At 46.2% G+C, this 18,674-nt stretch overlaps 1 protein-coding gene and 1 long non-coding RNA gene across 9 annotated transcripts in view; one reads left to right on the plus strand and one right to left on the minus strand.

Annotated features, from left to right (window-relative positions):
* Nucleotides 1–16,629, minus strand: part of PHACTR4 (phosphatase and actin regulator 4) — a 62,131-nt gene extending 45,502 nt beyond the window's left edge. Inside the window, exons 1-2 of one of the 8 annotated variants that reach the window (XM_063419019.1) lie at nt 16,522–16,606; nt 15,834–15,927 (exon numbers count right to left, since the gene is read on the minus strand). In XM_063419019.1, the coding sequence (XP_063275089.1) occupies nt 15,834–15,927 (94 nt within the window). In that variant the 5' untranslated portion in view covers nt 16,522–16,606. Of the gene's footprint in view, nt 1–15,833; nt 15,928–16,521 lie in introns of those variants that run through there. The other 7 variants (XM_063419014.1, XM_063419016.1, XM_063419017.1 and 4 more) reach the window with 7 other exon arrangements.
* Nucleotides 16,630–16,744: 115 nt separating this feature from the next.
* LOC134561873 (uncharacterized) lies at nt 16,745–17,875 on the plus strand. The gene is made up of 2 exons (XR_010082994.1): nt 16,745–16,813; nt 17,601–17,875. It is a non-coding gene; the product is annotated as an uncharacterized LOC134561873 (long non-coding RNA).
* Nucleotides 17,876–18,674: the final 799 nt, after the last annotated feature.

An 18,674-nucleotide genomic window follows, 5' to 3' on the forward strand; every position in this document is an offset into this window, starting at 1 on the left:
CCTATTTCTCAGACCTATGCATGTTAAAAACAGGAAGTCTTGAGATGCCTTTTTTTTCCTGTAAAGGTTATAAAATAATGCACAACATGTTAAACACTAGATGCTCACTAGCATCTAATATTCAAACCCAAAAATAATCTTGAGTGCCTTAACCGACCCAAAATGGTGGTCACCAGTAGAAGGGTTTCTCATCCGGATCCTTTCCAGCTTGTTTTATTACCACAATTAATGAATCCCAGGGGGTTTTTTTAAGAGAAAAAATAAATAAACCTAACATAGAGCTGTAGAAGGTCTCCCTTCCAAAAGCAACTGAGATCAGCTTGCAGCCCCTGTGAAATCCCAGCCCCAGAAGCACCACACTGGTTTCAGCTCTGGAACTGGTACAACTTGTGTCTTACTGCACAACTGATTTCAGGACAATAGGGCTTGTCAGAAATTAAAACTTATTTGTGGTCTGCAAATACCTGCTCATGCAACAGCTCATTCTTGTACCACACCTCACAGAGCATTTCAATTCTTGTGGCTGCCTCATCCAGGGAAGTGTCCAAGGCCAGGTTGGACAGGGCTTAGAGCAACGTGGGGTAGTGAAAGGTGTTCCTGCCCATGGCAAGGAGTGGGACTGGATGAGTTTTAAGGTCCCTTCCACCAAACCATCCCAGGATTCTAGGGTTTGTACCTGATTAATGCTAAGCAAACATGAGCTCAGTCCTCTGCTGGTGCCTGTCTCCCATGAAAGAGCCAAATGAGCTTGTTTAGATATATCCAAGCAAAACTCTCGTCCTGGACCCACTGTTTCAGAGAGCAGCTGAAGACTGTGCTGACTATATTATCTGAGCTATACTCATCTATGTCAGTTCTGTAACAACCCCCAAAATGCACAAGATAACAGGGTTACTTATTTACCTCTGGCTTTTGGGGTAAAATTCAAACCACCTCTGCCTTCATTTTGTGGTTTCCATTTTCATCAAACTTTGAATAAAAACTAAGCAGCTAAGTACTCATTCAGTGCTGTGGTCATGCCCTTGTAATTATGACTCGATAGACAATTTCAATTCAACCACCATTTCCTCCCCTGAATGAGGCTGCTTTTAGTCTCAGCCACTGCACAGCCCGTTTGAAAAATTTTGCCTCTGTTAAAGAATTGACAGGAATTAGTTTTACCACCATCAAAGCACTAAAATGAATGTTAGAAAGCTCACCTGAACTCCCAAAAATCCTGCAGCAGCAGAGCTGAATTTGCAATCCTGCCGTAAGGGTCTTTCCCAAAGCACCCTCAATGCCCAACTGCTTCCTGGGATAAACAGCCCAAAGAGTCTGTGCAATCAGATTAAACTCCATGCCTTCCCTGCTGCACGTTCCAGCACATAAACCAGGCATCTCGAATCAAATTCCACACTCAAAGGCAATGCAATGTTCCACTTGAAAAAATATGAAACAGGAAACCTGTACTATGTAGGTGTCGTTACCAACTTACAGAGTCAACATTTTTTTAACTGGGAACAGCTCAGCTATTTGAAATTAAAGCTCTTTCTGAATTGACACTCTGGAATTACATCACTGAATCTATAGGAGCATTAAATTTCACCTTTTGAGGTAGATTTTGCCAAGCAGTTCAGGTAGTTTGAAATTCAGTTGTAGCCTTACATTTTTCTTTCACAGACTCATTAGCATAATTTCTAATTATTTCTGATTAAGATATCAAATTTCCTTAAAGAAGCCCTCCTCAGGCAATTATTTTAATAAAAAGGTGCCCAGTCTTTAACTAGGACAACAGAGAAATTAATTCCCACTGCTGATCTGGCAAAGTCTTTACAACATAAGTGCAAGCAGCAAAGCATCCCATTGTGAAAATAAGCCCATGAAGCTTCTGAATGAGAACACTTTCTTAAAAAAAAATATATCTTTTGTAGTTCTCATGGTTCTGCACAAAGTTTATGAAGCAGCAACACTAATTGCCTGGGATGGTGCTTAGTGTGGCCATCTGACCTACTGGGCTGCAAGTTGATTTTAATCTCAGGTGGAAGTTGTGCCTTTCGTAGTGCTCTTCCAAATGCTTTCAGATAGGGACACAGAATCGTGGAATGGTTTGGGTTGGAAAGGCCCTTAAAGATCATCTAATTCTGACCTTCCTGCCATAGGCAAGGACACCTTCCACTAGACCATGTTGCTCAGCTCATGGTCACTCATCTTTTAGGTTTTGGTCTGATATACTCCTCCAAATAATCTTTAAATAAATCTTAAATGGGATAATCTTAAAGACAGTAATCTCCTAGAACTCCCCCCAGAACAGGAATGTTTCAGCTCTGTTCTCTCATCGTCACTCTAACTTTCTATTAGAAATGACATTTTCCAGCCAACACACTTAGCTGCATTAAGAGCTCAACACAACTATCAGGGCTTCTTTCCAGCCACAAAAGGACCTTGCACAGTAACAATGATTAAAAAAACACCCAACTGAAGCGACAAATCTCTCCCGGTGCCCTGCAGGCAGGCTAGCTGACCTAGGTTGCCAGGAAGGCAACCAGGAAAAACAGCTCTTCTCCAAGTGTGCTAACTAAATCAAGGGAGTCATTATAACACCAAGGAGCAGAGAAGATTTTAAAATGAAAGAAAACATCAATGTCTCGAACACTCTCAAGGCACAGGAGCTGAGGAAATGCCTTGGAATGGGCTGCATTAATAGGAACATTGCTGGACCTGGCTCTGCATACCTAGCATGAGGAGCCCCTGGTTCACAAGCAGAGGATCCTCCAGAAGATATGCCTTAGGAGCAATCCAGGTATATCCAGTAACTCCCAGCCCTTCCCTGTACAGGAACCAGCACATCTGAGTGGTTTGTCAGATCACTTGAATCAACCCACCTAAGAGCTATCAAGAATTACAAACACCTCCCAAAGTTATGTAAGAAGAATCCATTATGACAGAGCCTGTGAGGAGCTTCAGAATAGAATTAAAATCCAATGACAAAAAAATCCTTAAAAAAATAAGCAGCTTGAACTGTAAGCTGACACTTTCTGGTGACTTCTCTTGTACACCAGACTCAGCCTTTCTGTTGTATTCAGCTGTTGTACCCTTGGATATCAGAGCAGGTTCATTTTATGACCCCACTCCCCAGCACAGTTATCAACCAGCCAGGAACTGCTGGTTTGCTCAGCAAATAGGACCTTTTGATAGGTGCCAGAACCAGGAACAGTTAAACGTACCCCAACTCCCTCCACCTATATCAGCAGCACTCCAGGTAAATTCTAAACAAAGTTTCTGGAAAGGGAATTAACTATATCAGAGCAATAACACAGATTAAAAAGACTGAAATTGAAGGAGAATGTAATCACGTACTAAATGTAATATGGAAAAGGCATATTAAAGAAACATTAAAACTAGCAGGACCAAAATCCATACTGAGCCATATAAATGAAATAAAAAGTACTTTGCAAAGTTTTTAAAACTTCAAATGTAGCTGTGAGTGAGCCCAGGAGTTTGAAACCTGCACAGGTATCAGGCAAACACTAGTATAAGCCAAGAGCACTTCTGTAAATGTAAAAATACACTGGAAGCAAGGAGGGTTGTATTCTTACCTACACCTGGTAAGCTTGCTCATTCTGAATGGAAAAATCAGTCAGCAGTGACAGGTCTACTAAAGGGAAACTCAGGTCTGCAATAAAAATGGTATTGAGGAATAGCTGTTTTGCTGTAAAAAAGAACTGAAGCTTGACCCAATCTGACCCAACTTTGCCCAGTAAATAATGATGCTTGCAGCAATCTGAAGGATTGAGAGGTGTCCTTCCCCTCTGACACAACTTCAAGTTGGATGGATGATGTCATTCATTTGAAGGCACACAGTGTATTTATCAGCCAGCCTTGGGGTTGGCCTATAAATGGAGATTTGCTGACTTCATCTGAGGAATACTTCAATTCACAAAGAGGTGCCCACAAAACCACAGGGTTTAGATACATAGCATGTACCCCAGAGCATAGGAACTGTGAAACACCCCCACACCAAACACACACTACAGTGGCTTTCAGAGGAACTTCAGCCCACAGGTTTGCACCCTCCCATCCCAACAGCCAGGAACATACAGAAAGCTGCAGGAGCTCTGCCAACTCTCAGGAATTTAATTTATTGCAGATTTACTTGCTGGAACCTGTACCTGCACCTCTCTGGAGTTGCTCCTGTTTTTCTGGATGCGTCAGGGAGCTCCAGGAAAGGCAGCCCATGAGGTCAGACCACTCAGCCATAACACAATCCTACTGCCATCCCAGTTTCAGTAGCCAAAGGGTCTTGGTCATGCCCCTGTAATATGACTTGATAAACAGTTTCATTTTAAACCACCAAAACTGTTTTCAATTGCCCTCCCCATTACTCCAGCTTCCTTGCAACCTTGTGTTAGGCCTGGTATTAACTATCCTGCTGCAGAGTCAGCTTTGAGTAGCTTTTACCACAGAAGTAACTAATGAAGTCTCTAATTGTTTTATTCCCAGCAAAGAGAGCCCACTATAGATAATCAAAGCACCACAACTTTCCCAATGTCTTGCAAAAATATGACTTTGTAGTGTATTTAGGATGAAAATCAGCTTTTTATTAGGAAAAAGCAACCTGGTCTAGTGGAAGGTGTCACTGCCTACAGCAGGGGGATTGAAACTAGATGGTCTTTAAGGTTCCTTTCACTCCAGACCATTCCATCATTCTTCACATTATCTGTGTGAGCCAATGGAAAAAAAAAAAAAAAAAACCACCACCACAACACAAAAAACCCCACCAAACAGGCTTCCCACAAAAATTAGCAGGCCTGAAAGCCCCCAGTAACAAACCCCTCCAATCTCATGGAGCTCAGCACAGCCCTTTCACAACCTGCAACACCACAGCTCTTTCAGGTTAGTCTGACATCAAAACTAAACTGACAAAACAGCTCAACCTGAAAATTTCGTCAAGAGAGAATTCCAGCGCAGGCACCAGGTGAAAGGATGCAGGCACAGCACCTGCACTGCAACCCCAAAATACCTCTGTGCAGAAGGCAGTGAAAGCTGTGGTTCCACAGGCTCTGCCTTCCTTCCTCTCCACTGGCACCAGAGATCTCATGGAGCAGCTGACCCCAGCCAAAACCAGCTTGGTTCAGAAGCAGCTGGTCTGAACCCAGTTCAGTTCCTCCATTTGTTTGTCACATGGACCACAACCAGTTGTTGGAGAGTAAGGGAAGGGAGTGAATATACAGGACCAGCTCAGCAGCTACAGCACTTTTGGATGTTTACACAGCTGCAGCCCCACACAGGGCTGCACTGTCTGTCCTCACAGCCAAGGGCTAGGACTGGGCTTGGGAGGCATCAAGTCAGGCTTCCCAGTACTAAACAGGCTTGAAAAACCTGTAAATCATAGATCCTGCCCACTCCTATATCCCATTCCCCATTGCAAACACCACAGGGAAGGTGCCACCCTTATCTCGCCATGCTGTTTGAGCCAGGTTGATCACCAGGCCGTGACTACCTATCGTGCATAATCTCAGAGCATCTGTGACAAACCAACATTGTTTACTCATATTTACAAGATTATTTGAGTTCTCTGTTACAAAACTATTCTTAAACTCCTCCAGTACACATAGAAGCAAAAACCTAAAGCACCAACCAATCCCAAAACACCAGGATTTGTCAGCCCTAGATTTTGAAATAAGCAGGACCTCACTGATCATAACCCAAGGGCAGGCACTACCCAGGAATTCCAGTTTAACCAGTTCCACACTTTCTACCCCTCATTCCTCCCACTTTCTTGGAACAACAGATAGCAACAAAACCCTGCCCCAATCTATACCAGAGTAAACAATTCATTTTGATGAAAAGCCACCTGCTCCCCCACACACAGTTAAAAGCATTTCCAAATTCCAGCTCTCTCTCAGCCAGCACAGATGGACACACCAGGCACACAGACACCCGCTTTGCTTCCAGCACAGCCTTTGTGCTGCAGAGATACAAAGCCCAATGGCAGAGGCTGCCTCCATCAGAGCTGTTTTGTTAAGGGATCATGACATAAACCAGCAATCCTCCAGCCACAAAAACAGCTCAGACTCACTCCCAGCCCAATTAAATTGCAATCTGCTAAAACACACAGGCACTCTGGCTTTTGGGGACCACAGCGTTTCATTGGCAGATCACATCCTGAGATCCGACTAATGCATCACCAGCCCCACATATCCCCAGATGATTAAATTTAACATGCAACAGGCTCAGTCATCACCAGAGATTTTCACTTTCTTGCACACCCTACTTCCGTCCAGGGCAATGCTGCAGGAAGGAAACAACCCACCTGCAAAGGAAGTGAGAGCCCCAAGACCAGGCAATAAAACACTAAAATGGAGCCTGAATTCGCCTTCCTCACTCCTGCTGGACCTGCCCTGTAATCCCTCAAGTGTGGTGGCATTTAGGAAAGCCTTGGATTCACAGCAGGAACAGGGCTGTTCTAGGCAAATGGAGGCCTAGCCACCAGAGACTGCTGAATACTCACTCAGGTACTGCTGCCTTTGCCAAGACAAAATCAGCACAAGAGGCTGATCCTGCAGTGCACACTGAGCTCCACAAGCAGCAGACACTGACATCTCCTTCCCTGCTCCGGTGCTTGAGGTTCCTGTGCTGTTCAGCAAGTCTGGCCATCCGCAGAATGCTTCCATTAGGAACCGGCTATCCACAGGACGGATTCCTGCTGTGGTTAATCATTGCTCCCACAAGCCTAAGGCAGATCTGTTGTCCCACAGTTCCTTGACCCTCCAGAAGCTGTGGGCTAGCACAGCCCTCCTATCCACACTGCACTGCCCTAGTGCCACTCTCTCCCTCTTGGCACCCCAAGCACAAGGGGAAGAGATTCTGAGCACAGTGATCACATTGCCCAAGACCAATTCGCCCAGTCTCCTCAAGTGTATGAGGATCTCTATCCACAGGATTCATTCATCCTATCAGAACAGCTCAGGAACTGCTTCTGTCATCTTTTGCCTTTCAACTTAGCTTTCTTTGAAGACAAATGCTAATATCCTTTAAAAAAAATCCAAATCTGATCCAAAATCAGACTCATCACTGGTATGAATCACACAGCATTATTAATTCTCCTGTCCATCAAAACAGAAATGTCTCACCTTGCAAAACAATTGTAGAGGTTGCCTAGGCTCACAGAAATCTGTCCCATCTGTTAAAAATCTGGGTGCACTAAATGACACTATTTGACAAGCACCCTGATGAAAGGCAGAAAAGATTTCACCCCACAATGGCTACTTCAAACCCAGACAGTGATTACAGGTAGCTCAGCTAGGTTCCTGTCAAGCCAGCACAAACACAGCCTCCCAAGAAAGAATTCCTTTTGAAGACAGAGCTTGTAGGGACACTAAATTCCAGGCTCAAGCCTGCAACTGTGAGAAAGCTTAACAAAATCAAGCTTGGAAGATCTCACACTCCAAACTGCTACAGTCAAAAGCAGGGAACAAAGTGTTCCTGCCTTCAGCACTGACAGAAATGGCAAATAAACCAGGATCTCCAGTTTAGCTGCACACAGTCTGCCTAATAGGCAAAGCTTCTCCGATTTCCAGCTCCAAGGGATACAAACAATAATCCAAGAGCTATTCACTGTGAAGGAGGAGACACAAATAGCATCCACAGAGTTGAGCAGTGCTGCCCATCCACCACCCCAATTCCTCATGCACTGCATTCCCAAATGCTTTATTGTTGCATTTTGAACAGGAGGTTAACCTCCCCTCACCTCGAGGACATGGGCAAAAGCAGCCTGCTGCTGCTGACCCCCACGCACAGGAAGTTAAACACAACAATTTTCAGCCAACATCTCCAACAGACTCCTGGCAATGGACACGTTCCCCTCCTGTTTAATGGAGATACAAATCTATTCCCAACAGATTCCTGTTTCAACTGAAATAGTTGTCACAAGCAAGTGACATGGTACATCAGAACCAGAATTTTGGACAAGGAAGCTTTATTTACTTTTAAAGTGCTCATGCTCAAAAGAGGGCCAGAATGAAGAGGGTATGATCAATGCAGGCAAACATTAAACTGTCACACTTCCCCAAAAGCAACCTTAACACCAGCTTCAGACAAGGTTTTGTTGAAGCCAAACTCATCAGCAGCACTGTCAGCCATCCCAGAGGACTCTCATCCCACCGAGGAGCCAACAATAGTGCCTTTCTGCAGGATCAATGTTCTGCTCCAAGTTCAAGAATGTAACATTTTATAGGACACCAGAGCAAGGAGACATGTGGCTCTAAATCCACACAAAACCACTACCTACCGTAATATCTTGAGGATGCAAATCAAATCCCTTGCTGCTGGCATTAAGAATGAAAGCTACTTCCTGCAGCAAAATCACCTTGGAAATACAGAAGAATTTGAGCTTTCAGTACAACAGGACTAAACCACAGTTGTAAAGCGTGTCCCTGTAACTTATGAGCCAACAGATAATATCAAACCCTGAGGGAAGTGTTTATGGAGAATGCAGGGAGACTCAAGTCTACCATATAGGCTCAATTATCTTAAATTATAATCAAAAGGTAGTAAGATAAACATTCACATCAACATAAGGAATCCTACTCTGCATTTACTTCGCACTGCACACGACAGGACAAAGCAATGCTCATGACATAATAGTAAAAATAGTAACACTGTTAAAATCAAAGAGCTGTTTCTGTATTCATGACATACATCAGAAATACAGAATAGCCTTCAATATTATCCCCTAAATAATTAACTCTGCTCAGCAAGAATACGGGAATGAATCAGCCACGACATTCATGCAAACCCGCAATGGACTACGAGCAAACTCCACCTGCGCGTTAAAGATTTCACTGCTACAGAAACTCTGATTAAATACACAGAGCTATGAATCAGCCATCTGAAATGAAGGTATGCCTCAGCAGGCACTGCAGCACCCAGCACAATGACACGTCAACCATCACCAGCCCCCCAAAACTGTGGCATTATGCAGAAAAATAGCTTTATCCAGACATTTCAGCTACCATGAACATTTCATCTTTCTTACCTTTGGGGCTGGTTGTATTAGGGGCTCTCCTGGTTTGGCAGCGCTTAAAGCTGCACATGCCCCTTACAGGAACAGCAAACAGGCTCAAAATCCATTTTGCCACAACTGGATAAAGCACCTTAAATCAAAGCCCTGATGCCTCTGGACCAGCTGTGTCCCTGCACTGCAATTCCAATCAAGCCCACAGAAAAGTGGGAGGAAGATGGCAGGGCTTACCAGCAGTTCCTCAGTCTAGTCTCTGAACAAAGTGGATTTAAAAGAGGTTTAATTTTCCCAGAGGCTAATGCTCTCAAATCTGAATAAATCCTCCAAAAGAAGAGATTATCCATAAATTTACTAGTTAGAAATGTTAATGTATCCAGTGCTTATGCAAGGACTTCTGCTCTCCATGCAAGAGTATCACCTATACAATTCCACATTAAAGGAGAAATGGATTTCTGGTTGTTTGTCCCCAACCTCCCTGTCCATGCTGAAATATAGCACAGAAGCTTTATAAATCCCACTTCCCAAGAGCAGCAGGAACTTACTGCAGAATCAAGGCTTTTTTTTTTTTTTTTTTTCCCTGAAAAAGCTCTCAAAAATCCACTCTTGCATAAGAACTTAATACAAAAAGCAAGATCCACAGGCAGAAAAGCCCAGTGTGAAACCTGAATAAGCATTTAAACAAAAAAATTGCAGCGTTAAAACTTCAAATTACATATTCACAAAGTAGAGGAAAAGGTGAAAAATCAAGAAACAATTCCTTGAACACAGTTGATGCTGGATTTACCCAACATACCTGCTACTCAAACACTTCCTCCTGCTATTCATATTCTATTTACTAAAGGGCCCACCCACACACCATACGACACAGAGCAGGATGGGACTAGACCAGTAGAACCTGGCTGCTAATTATGGCCCTTAAGGCTGAGATGAATTAATGTGTCCCTCTAGCTATAAACAGGAGGATGACTACATCCTCAGTAACCACAGGTAATTTTGGAGAAGATAGACAGAAGGATGAAACAAGGAAAAAGTGATTTGGCTGACATCAAACACCACAACAGCAACACAGCTGGGATCTAAATCAGGCCTCCTGTCCACCTGAGCATCCTTATTTTCCCTGGACTCCCTTGATAAGTAGAGTCATTAAAATACAGATTGAAGGCTTCATTTGGAGGCTAGAAGCAGATGTGGAGTAATACTGATTAGTGTAATCATTAGTGTCACATTGATTTGGGGGATCCAGCAGCCTCACAACAATCCATCATCCCACTTCCCCAGCCTGATATGCTCACAGAGGCTTTTGCAGGTGACCAGACTGCAGCACATTCAGGACCTCAAACAGCCAGCTTAATAAATTCAACCTGAAAATTCTCCCCTTTCTTTCCTCCAGATGCATTTTGTGTAAGCCCATACCAATACCCCCAGAGAAACTGGATACTTAACAATCCCAAAGAAAGCCTCACTGACTGAGGGACAGAAGAATCCTGCCTGACCTCAGGTATCAGCAACTGAGCAGTCCCTGAATGAACAAAGTCTTCCAGTCCAGGAAGGTTCTTCCCTGCGAACTATTTATCCTCATAGTCAGGAAAAAAATCCTGTATTTATAAGACAAGTGAAACAGAACAATAATAGCAAAACCCCACTTTTTATAATGTTAGGTGCCAGGTAAGAGCTTTCCTCAAGTTTCCCTTCCTGCTCTGGCACTCCTGGGCCTCTGTTAACTGCCTTGACCTTGATCTGAACAGGTACAGAAAAGCCAGGTGGCCTGAAGTCATCACTAACTCCCAAACTGCTGGAAAACATTATGAGCCAAGAGAACTGGATGCATCTGACAATTTCACCCAGAGGGAGGTACTGCTTTAAGAAGGTGCAGTTGAGCCAGGAGAAATACTATTTACAGACACCTGCAATCATAGTACTTCTGTCCATAACTGTGGGTCTGTTAAAAACTGATTTGGAAGTACAAGATGAAAAATTCTATGACCTTGCTCCCCCCCCTGGCCCTGATTCACAGGCACAAGGAACAAGATACTGAGCAGGTCAGGAGCAGGATATAAGCACTAACTTAACTCTCAGCACAAGGTAAATGAAGCTTTCGTGAACCTACAGTGAACATGCCACTTCTCACCTGCTGCTAATCAACAATATAAGTGAAGACAACTTTGCTTCTAATTATTTGTTCTCCTCTGGCATCACACAAACACCCTTTACAAGGGAAAAAAATCTAGTAGGAGCTGGACTCCACAACCTTGATGAGTCTCTTCCAACTCAGCATATTCCATGATCCTGTAATAGCTCTTTTCCTGCTTGTCCTGTTTGCCACATAGCAGTAAAGTACACCTGGTTTGCAACAGACACTAAACTTAATACTGCCAAAAATCAAAGCCCAAATTTACTAGCACAAATTACCACTATTATCACTATTTCAGTAATTATTCTTGTCCTCCTTAGTTCCAGCTGATAAAGATAACCTCACAAGCACAAGGTCACCCATCCTGGAACACCGAGCAGATATTCTGTGGATCCATCCAGATTTCTACTGTCAGCATTGCAGCACAGCAGCTTAAAAATGCATTCCCACAGAACCTGAGGCAGCTAGCAAAGATCAGCTCAAATCCTCCTGACCTTGCTTCTATCCCTGCCCAAACCCACTTAAGTCTCCCCTACACTGTGATCCGAAGGCTGGCAGGTGTTAGTTGTACCTGCAAACCTACTTCCTGTGGATTTTGGCACTGCAGCAGACCAGCAAAAACTTTTAGACAGCTCTGGAGAGGAATAGATTACACACCACCAGCAGCACTTTTGTGCATCTGCAGGGGAGCTCTTGCCAACAAGAAATAACACTGACCAAAAGCCCCCTTCCAGCAGGCACAGTGAGAACAGCCAATCCCCCCGACCTACAGCAGTGAGTTCAGTTGGTGACAGACATCCCTGATTTGATTTTGAGTAGGACAGAAGGATTGGTCTAGAGAACACAACCTTCAAAGGTATGTGACTACAGCGAAAGTCCCCTGAAAACTGGCACAGTGACATGCTTTGTTTAAAGCTCAAATACTCCGAATATAACAATCTTTGGCTTTATCCCCCATCCATAAACACCTCTGGAAGCTTCACCTCCATGAGCACAGCCTGAGACACAGCTTGTGATCCCAACCTCAAGGCCACATCCAGCAATAGCCTCTATTTTTGCTAAGTCACCCTCTGCAACACAGTGTCTACAGTGAGAGGTCTGAGCATGGCCCACCACGAAACACTGTGCAGGCACCAAACAAGTCAGTGCCTCCCAAACTGTGGTCCAAGTTTACAAATCAACACTTTTCTGTACGATTAGGGCCAAATTGTTCTTGCTTGTACCCTTAAAAGCTAAGGGAGAGAACTGAGGAGAGAAAAATACATTAAGAGAAGTTCACTCTTCCCACAGACAAGTGTGAGGTGATGAAGAAAGCCCATATGGGGCAGCCTACGGTCGGTTTAAATCAATGGTGGGGATTAATCTTGATGGATTTCAGACAACTAAGTCTATGGCAACACAGCTTAATTAAGGGGTTAACTTCTGGGGCTTGGTTAACTAAAGGAAAACCTTTAGGTACTGGCAGCCAAAGCTTTTAGCAGCAGCTTTGTGGAGCTGACAGTGAAAAGGTTCAAACCCTCAGGTGTAACAGCACTAAACTTTACCGAAGTCAAATGATCTTTCCTAAAAGTGTTTCAAAAGGCATCGACTGCACAGAAGTGCCAGGCTTGCACAAATCAACTTCATCAGTATGCACCTTGTTTTGCCCCATGACACTCAGCAGCTGTGGTTAATTAGTCCTTGATAATGAATTGCCCATCACACTGCAGCTGGTAGGTGAGTGATTCCTAACTGTGCTTTGGAATCAGTATGCCAAAAGCACAAACACAAAAGAATAAAGTTAACAATCTGTTTACCCCTTCCCCCACTCCTCCAAAGCTGCTACCCGCCAAAGGCTCAGGGAAAAGAAATAATAAATCTGTTTCCAGGGTTCAGCAGAGAGAAACCATTTGGACTGCTCTCAATTTCCATATCTTTCCCACCAGTGCTTCATATTATTTCTCTCAACTCATTCAAGTTAGGAGATGAAGCCTGTTCTTTTGGCTAATAGCATTTAAAGCCTCTCTCTTGAGATAATTAGCCCTCCCTCCCCCATCCCGTCCTCAGCAGAAAGAGCAGAGAGTCACCAATAAACAAATTCAGGCAGTGACAACCAGGGTATAGCTGAGACCAAAGCTGCCTCTCACCTCCCTATCTCAGCACAGCTGAGAATCAAACCAAGTAACACTACAAGTAATAGAATGAACAACACAAGAATTTTCACATTAAGGGCTTTGTCGTTTTGAAGTCAGGAAAACAGCAACTCCTCATCTACAAGGAGCAAAATACCAAAGTGTAATGTAGATTTTCTGCCTGGGCACCTTCCAACCCTGACAGATCGTTCTGAGTCATTCAAAATCTGCAGATAAGAGCAAGAATTGGGAAAGCTACAGTCTTTTACCTCTGATTCCAGGCCTGTCACACAGCCATTGGCAAATTACAGCAACCTCCACGCCTCAGCTCCTACTGAGATACAGTAAATCCGGTGGGCAGAGGAAAAATTAAGGGCAGTCACCAATGGGAAAGCACCTCCACTGAGGACTGACAAAATTCTGTATATCTATATGCCAACTCCTCCTGTGGAATCTGCCCTTGGATTCAGGGGCACAGTTTGGAAGGAGTTAAACCTCCAGCCATGGGGATGAGCAGCCATGCTGGCTGCTGCATTCCTTGCCTAACCATGACCCCACTGCGCAGGGAAGAACTGCAAATAGTTATCACCACAGCACTGACATGTCAGCAAGAGCGACTAATTAACTGATAAAAATAGATCTCTGAAAGGGCTTCTTTCCCCTCGACACAAAGCCAAGGCCCAACACTGCCTCAGTTGCACATCCATTTGTTTTCCACGGGGTCCAAACTTGCCAGCAAAAAAAAAAAAAGCACTCTCACACTCAGAAAAATAAACTCGCATGGCACTTCTATGCAGAAAATCACTGCTAAAGAGAATTAGGGAACTGATTATGAATGACCTGGAGCATCTCCACTCCCACCTTAATGGATGCAGGAGCAATATGATGTCTTTGCACCCAGCAGCCCTACCGGCTTCCCTGCAGCCCAAAGTTCTGGTTTTACCTGGAAATGACATGTTTTGAGGTAATCCAAATGATCCCAAGGATAGTTGCAGCTTTCTTCACTTATGGTATCACTAAGACCAACCTGAAAACCCCAGTTCTGTTTTAAGCCTGTCCATCCATCCCACCCCCTGGGAAGACACAGGTTTTGCACAGCTTGTAACTGAATATTCATCATCAGCTAATAAACCTGCAGGAACCGCAGTCTCAGAGAGTTTTAATACATATAATGCTCCAACACATGCCAAACACAATGAAATTTGATCAAAATAGAAGCCATTTGTTTCAATACAAATGATTTGGCTCTCAGAACTGTCATCAAATTAAACTGGAAATCAAATTAACTAGTGACTGAATGAAGTAGAAGGCTGTATAATCACAGATCACTGATCCAGCAGCATGAAAACAAGGATGCAATCACACTCCCCTTGTTTGTGGCACTGCCCCATGCTCCCAACAGGACTCCTACTCCACCTTCCAGGACTTCAGTACGCTCTGTGCCACAGACACAGCTCATTTCTTGGTAATCCAGAAAGAAAACATTCCTTGCAAAAACACTCCAATACGTTACCAGATAACAGAGTATCACCTGTGAAAGGACACACTGACACATTTGAAACCACCTTGACTTGGGACAGAACACAGCAATCATTCCCAGCACTGTTGGCAAAAACAGGTTTAAACCTACTCTGAATGAAAAAGGAGTTTTGTTGCCATCACTGTCCACAGATTCAGCTAATGTAACTGTGCCAGCCCCATCCCCTACAATCAGCCTCATTTTATCTCTATTTTGCCCTTTTTTGCGGTCTTCGCAAAAAATTTAAACCATGTAAGTTTACAATTTTAGGTGTTGTCTACTCTTAAAAGCAATTTGGATTCATTTAAAAGGTCTGTTGGAAGAGCATCAGGCAGTCCTGAGGGAATCACAGCAGGGCGAGGAATCTCATCACACTCCCTTGCATCTTCTGTAGCACACCTCAGCTACAGAAGCTACAACTAACACAGCTGAACATCCTTTACCCACCAAGAGTGGACTTTGGAAACTTCATCAATCCTCTTCCCTCATTCTGCATGGGACTTGCTTTTGAAAAACAGGAACATCACAAAACTTCGAGTTTAACATTCACTCTTGTGCAATTTCAGGTTTCTTTTAGCAATAAAGAAGCAATTACAAGAAGAGAAGGCTCCTGGAAAATCTCACTACAGCCTTCCATTACTTGAAGGAAGATTATAAAAAGAAGGAGAGTGGCATTTTATACAGGCAGAAAGTGATAGGACAAGTGGAACAGTTTTAAACTCAACAAGGAGATTTAGATGGATATTGGGAAGGAATTCTTCTCTGTGAAGGTGGGGAGGCCCTGGCACAGGTGCCCAGAGCAGCTGTGGCTGCCCCTGGATCCCTGGCAGTGCCCAAGGCCAGGCTGGACACTGGGGCTTGGAGCAGCCTGGGACACGGGGAGGTGTCCCTGCCATGGCAGGGGATGGTACAAGAGCAGCTTTAAGGTCTCTTCCAACCCAAGTCATTCTGGGATTCTTTGACCGCCACTTCTCTTTCTAGGCTTGTGGGAGCAGCATTTAAACATCCTAAAGCTTACGGAGCTTTATAGTTCACTTCAGCTTCAGCTGAGCACCTTCTCACATCACTTACTTTTTTTGCAGTGCCAGAGAAGGGCACCAAGCCCTCGCCTACCTCCACCTGGACAAACACAACCCAACGCAAGCCACAGAGGTAAATAATTCATCTGCGTGCAAACAGAGGGAAAGAACAATTAAGCCAGAAAGCACAGCGGGGACGTTTCAAATTTCAGTCAACATTAAGGCAGGAGAGATCAAACAAAGAAATACCAATGGGGCTGCCTCACAGGGAACTTTGGGGAAGCTGGAAACACTCATGGCAAGGCACAGGAGGGCAGCAGGGACGAAAAACCAGGTTTTATTGTAGTGCCAGCCCAAGCCAGTCAGGTTTTCCGAATCGTCCTTCGGAGAACAGCAGCGAATTGGGACAAGAACTGCACTTCTTGTGTTTAGAGCCAATGTACAGGGTGTGTTTCACCCGCAAGCCGATTCCCGTGGAGCCTCTCCGCCGGGACACTCCCCGCGCGGTCCCTGCAGCGCCCGCACAGCCGACCCTTCCGCGGCATCCCCGGGGTGCCCCGGTTCCCCTCAGTGACCGCCGCCTCTCTCCCCCCGCCCCGTCCCGAAGTGCTACCCCTGGGCAGGGGGCTCGGCAGGCCAAGTCCGGGTTCTCCGGACCCGTCCTTCCTCTGGCGAGGCTCTCCCGCCGTGCCGGGGCTCCCCCGCCGTGCCGGCGCTCCCGGGCCCCCGCCCGCCCTTACCTGCCGCCGCCGCCGCCGCCGGGACTCGCCGCCGGAAGTGACGCGCGGCGCATGCCGGGAGATGTAGTGCGTCCGGCCGAGCCGTGGGCCGGGCGGGAGGACACGCCCCCGGAACAGGACACGCCCCCCGGAACAGGACACGCGCCCCCGGAACAGGACACGCCCCCCCGGAACAGGACACGCCCCCCGGAACAGGACACGCCCCCCGGAACAGGACACGCCCCCCGGAACAGGACACGCCCCCCGGACAGGACACGCGGGGATTTGGGGGTGTCTGGAGTGAGGCTTTGGGGTCAGGGGACAAGCAGGGATTTGGGGTGCGAGATGATGGGGTGCTGGGGGAGATTGGAGGGAGGCTCTGAGGCCAGGGAGGGACTGGTCATGGGGGTTTGGGGTGGGGAGTGGTGGGAGGATGAGACTTTGTGGTCAGGGTGTGAGTGGGATTGTGGGGCTTTGGGGTGGGGCTTTCTGGGAGTGTGGGGTGACGCTTTGGGTTTGGAGATGAGGGACTCTGGGGACTTGCTATAGGGGGTGACGGGGTGCTAAGGGTGTAGGAGTGGGGCTTTGTGGTCAGAGGGTGACAGGGGTCATGGAGAGTCGGCATGGGGGGTGATGGGGTGTTGGGAGGGCTGGGATGAGGCTTTGGGTTTGGGGTTTGCCCGCAGAAGACTGGGTTACCTCGGAGGTGGATTTAGCCTTTAACACTCCGGCAAAAGGAAATCTCACCCTGAAAGTCTCAGAGCTCCGAAGGGAGCTGCTGGCACGACCCTCTCACACACCACAGCCTAGTCCAGGGCAAGGTGACCCTGCCCAGGGCAGAGGTGGAACGAGATGAATTTTAAGGTCCTTTCCAACCCAAACGTTTTTGGGATTCCAGTGCTGACAGCGGGGCAGGTTTGGAGCAGGGCTGCGGGGCAGGACCGTGGCGGGGCTGGTTCCAGCGCTCGGTCCGTAGCGCCCAGCGGCTCCCAGCGAGCGGCGCTGCCGAGCCGGGCAAGCGGCGGGGAAGGGGGCCCGGGAGAGACCGAACCCCGGCCCCGGGCCGGTCCCGCCTAGGCTCTATGATTATCCATTTCCAGCCCATGCAACGGATCCAGGATTCTGCTTGCATCTGCAAGGAGCGAGCTGTCCACACTCAGGGCACAGATAATTCCCATCTCCAGCCCCACATGAACCCCTGCACGGCGAGGGCAGCTCAGCCCCAGGAATGCCGACATTGCAAAGCACTTTGGGCTTCATCAGTCTTAAAGTACTCCTTCAGCACAGATTATAATGATGATGATGATTACTACTACTATTTGCTGTTGCTTTGATGTGTGTTAAACACCATTAAAACATTATGTTTTTAAATTGAGGGCAAGTGTAGTGAAAAAGAATAACATCTATTGGGATCATAACTACCAGCTACATGTAGAGAGATTATTGTATTAACACACCAGCCCTGCAAGACAACAGTGAAAGCTGCAGATAAATTATATATATGTACCCAAATTGCAGGCTTTGGTTATGCACCAGATGAGGACTTTATTGGTTTATAATTGTGACCAACTGAAAAAACAAAGGGGATTAAAGTGATGCAATGACCCAGGTTATGAGCTAACAGTGTTCTCTGGTGCTACAGGGTGACACCCTAAAAGTACAGCACTTTGTGGGGGCTCTGCTGACAGCTCCACCAAGAACTCTGGTTCAACCAATGAAGCCCAGGGAGCCCTGTCCTCCTGCCTCAGTTTCCCAAAAAAACCTGCCCTCAAGCCTTCTTCCCCCAAAATAGAGACTCTGCCCTATAAATCCCCAGCAAACACTCACTAAGCCTCCCTTCTAGCCCCACTGCCCTCCACATGCCTGCTGAGAGGGGCAGGTGCTCTGTGGCTGCAGGGGCCAGAGGGTCACAACCAGCCCCAGATCCAGGATCTGTCTCCTCAGGCACACAGGGAAGCACCTTCCATGCAGAGCTGGCTCCTCCTCAGGGATCTTATCAGCAGTTTCCAGGGGCTCCTGCCCACACCCTGATAAGTGCTGGGCTCCACATCATGGGGTTAGGGTGTCCACTGTGCTGCTTCACCCCCCCAGCACCACTGCAGCTCAGCTCCATGCCAGCAGTGGATCAGAGCATCCCATGGGACACCCACAGTGGGATGAGTGTCCTGTCTAAA

The sequence above is a fragment of the Prinia subflava genome, chromosome 24 (genome assembly GCF_021018805.1).
Source record: "Prinia subflava isolate CZ2003 ecotype Zambia chromosome 24, Cam_Psub_1.2, whole genome shotgun sequence".
NCBI classification, from domain to species: Eukaryota; Metazoa; Chordata; class Aves; order Passeriformes; family Cisticolidae; genus Prinia; species Prinia subflava.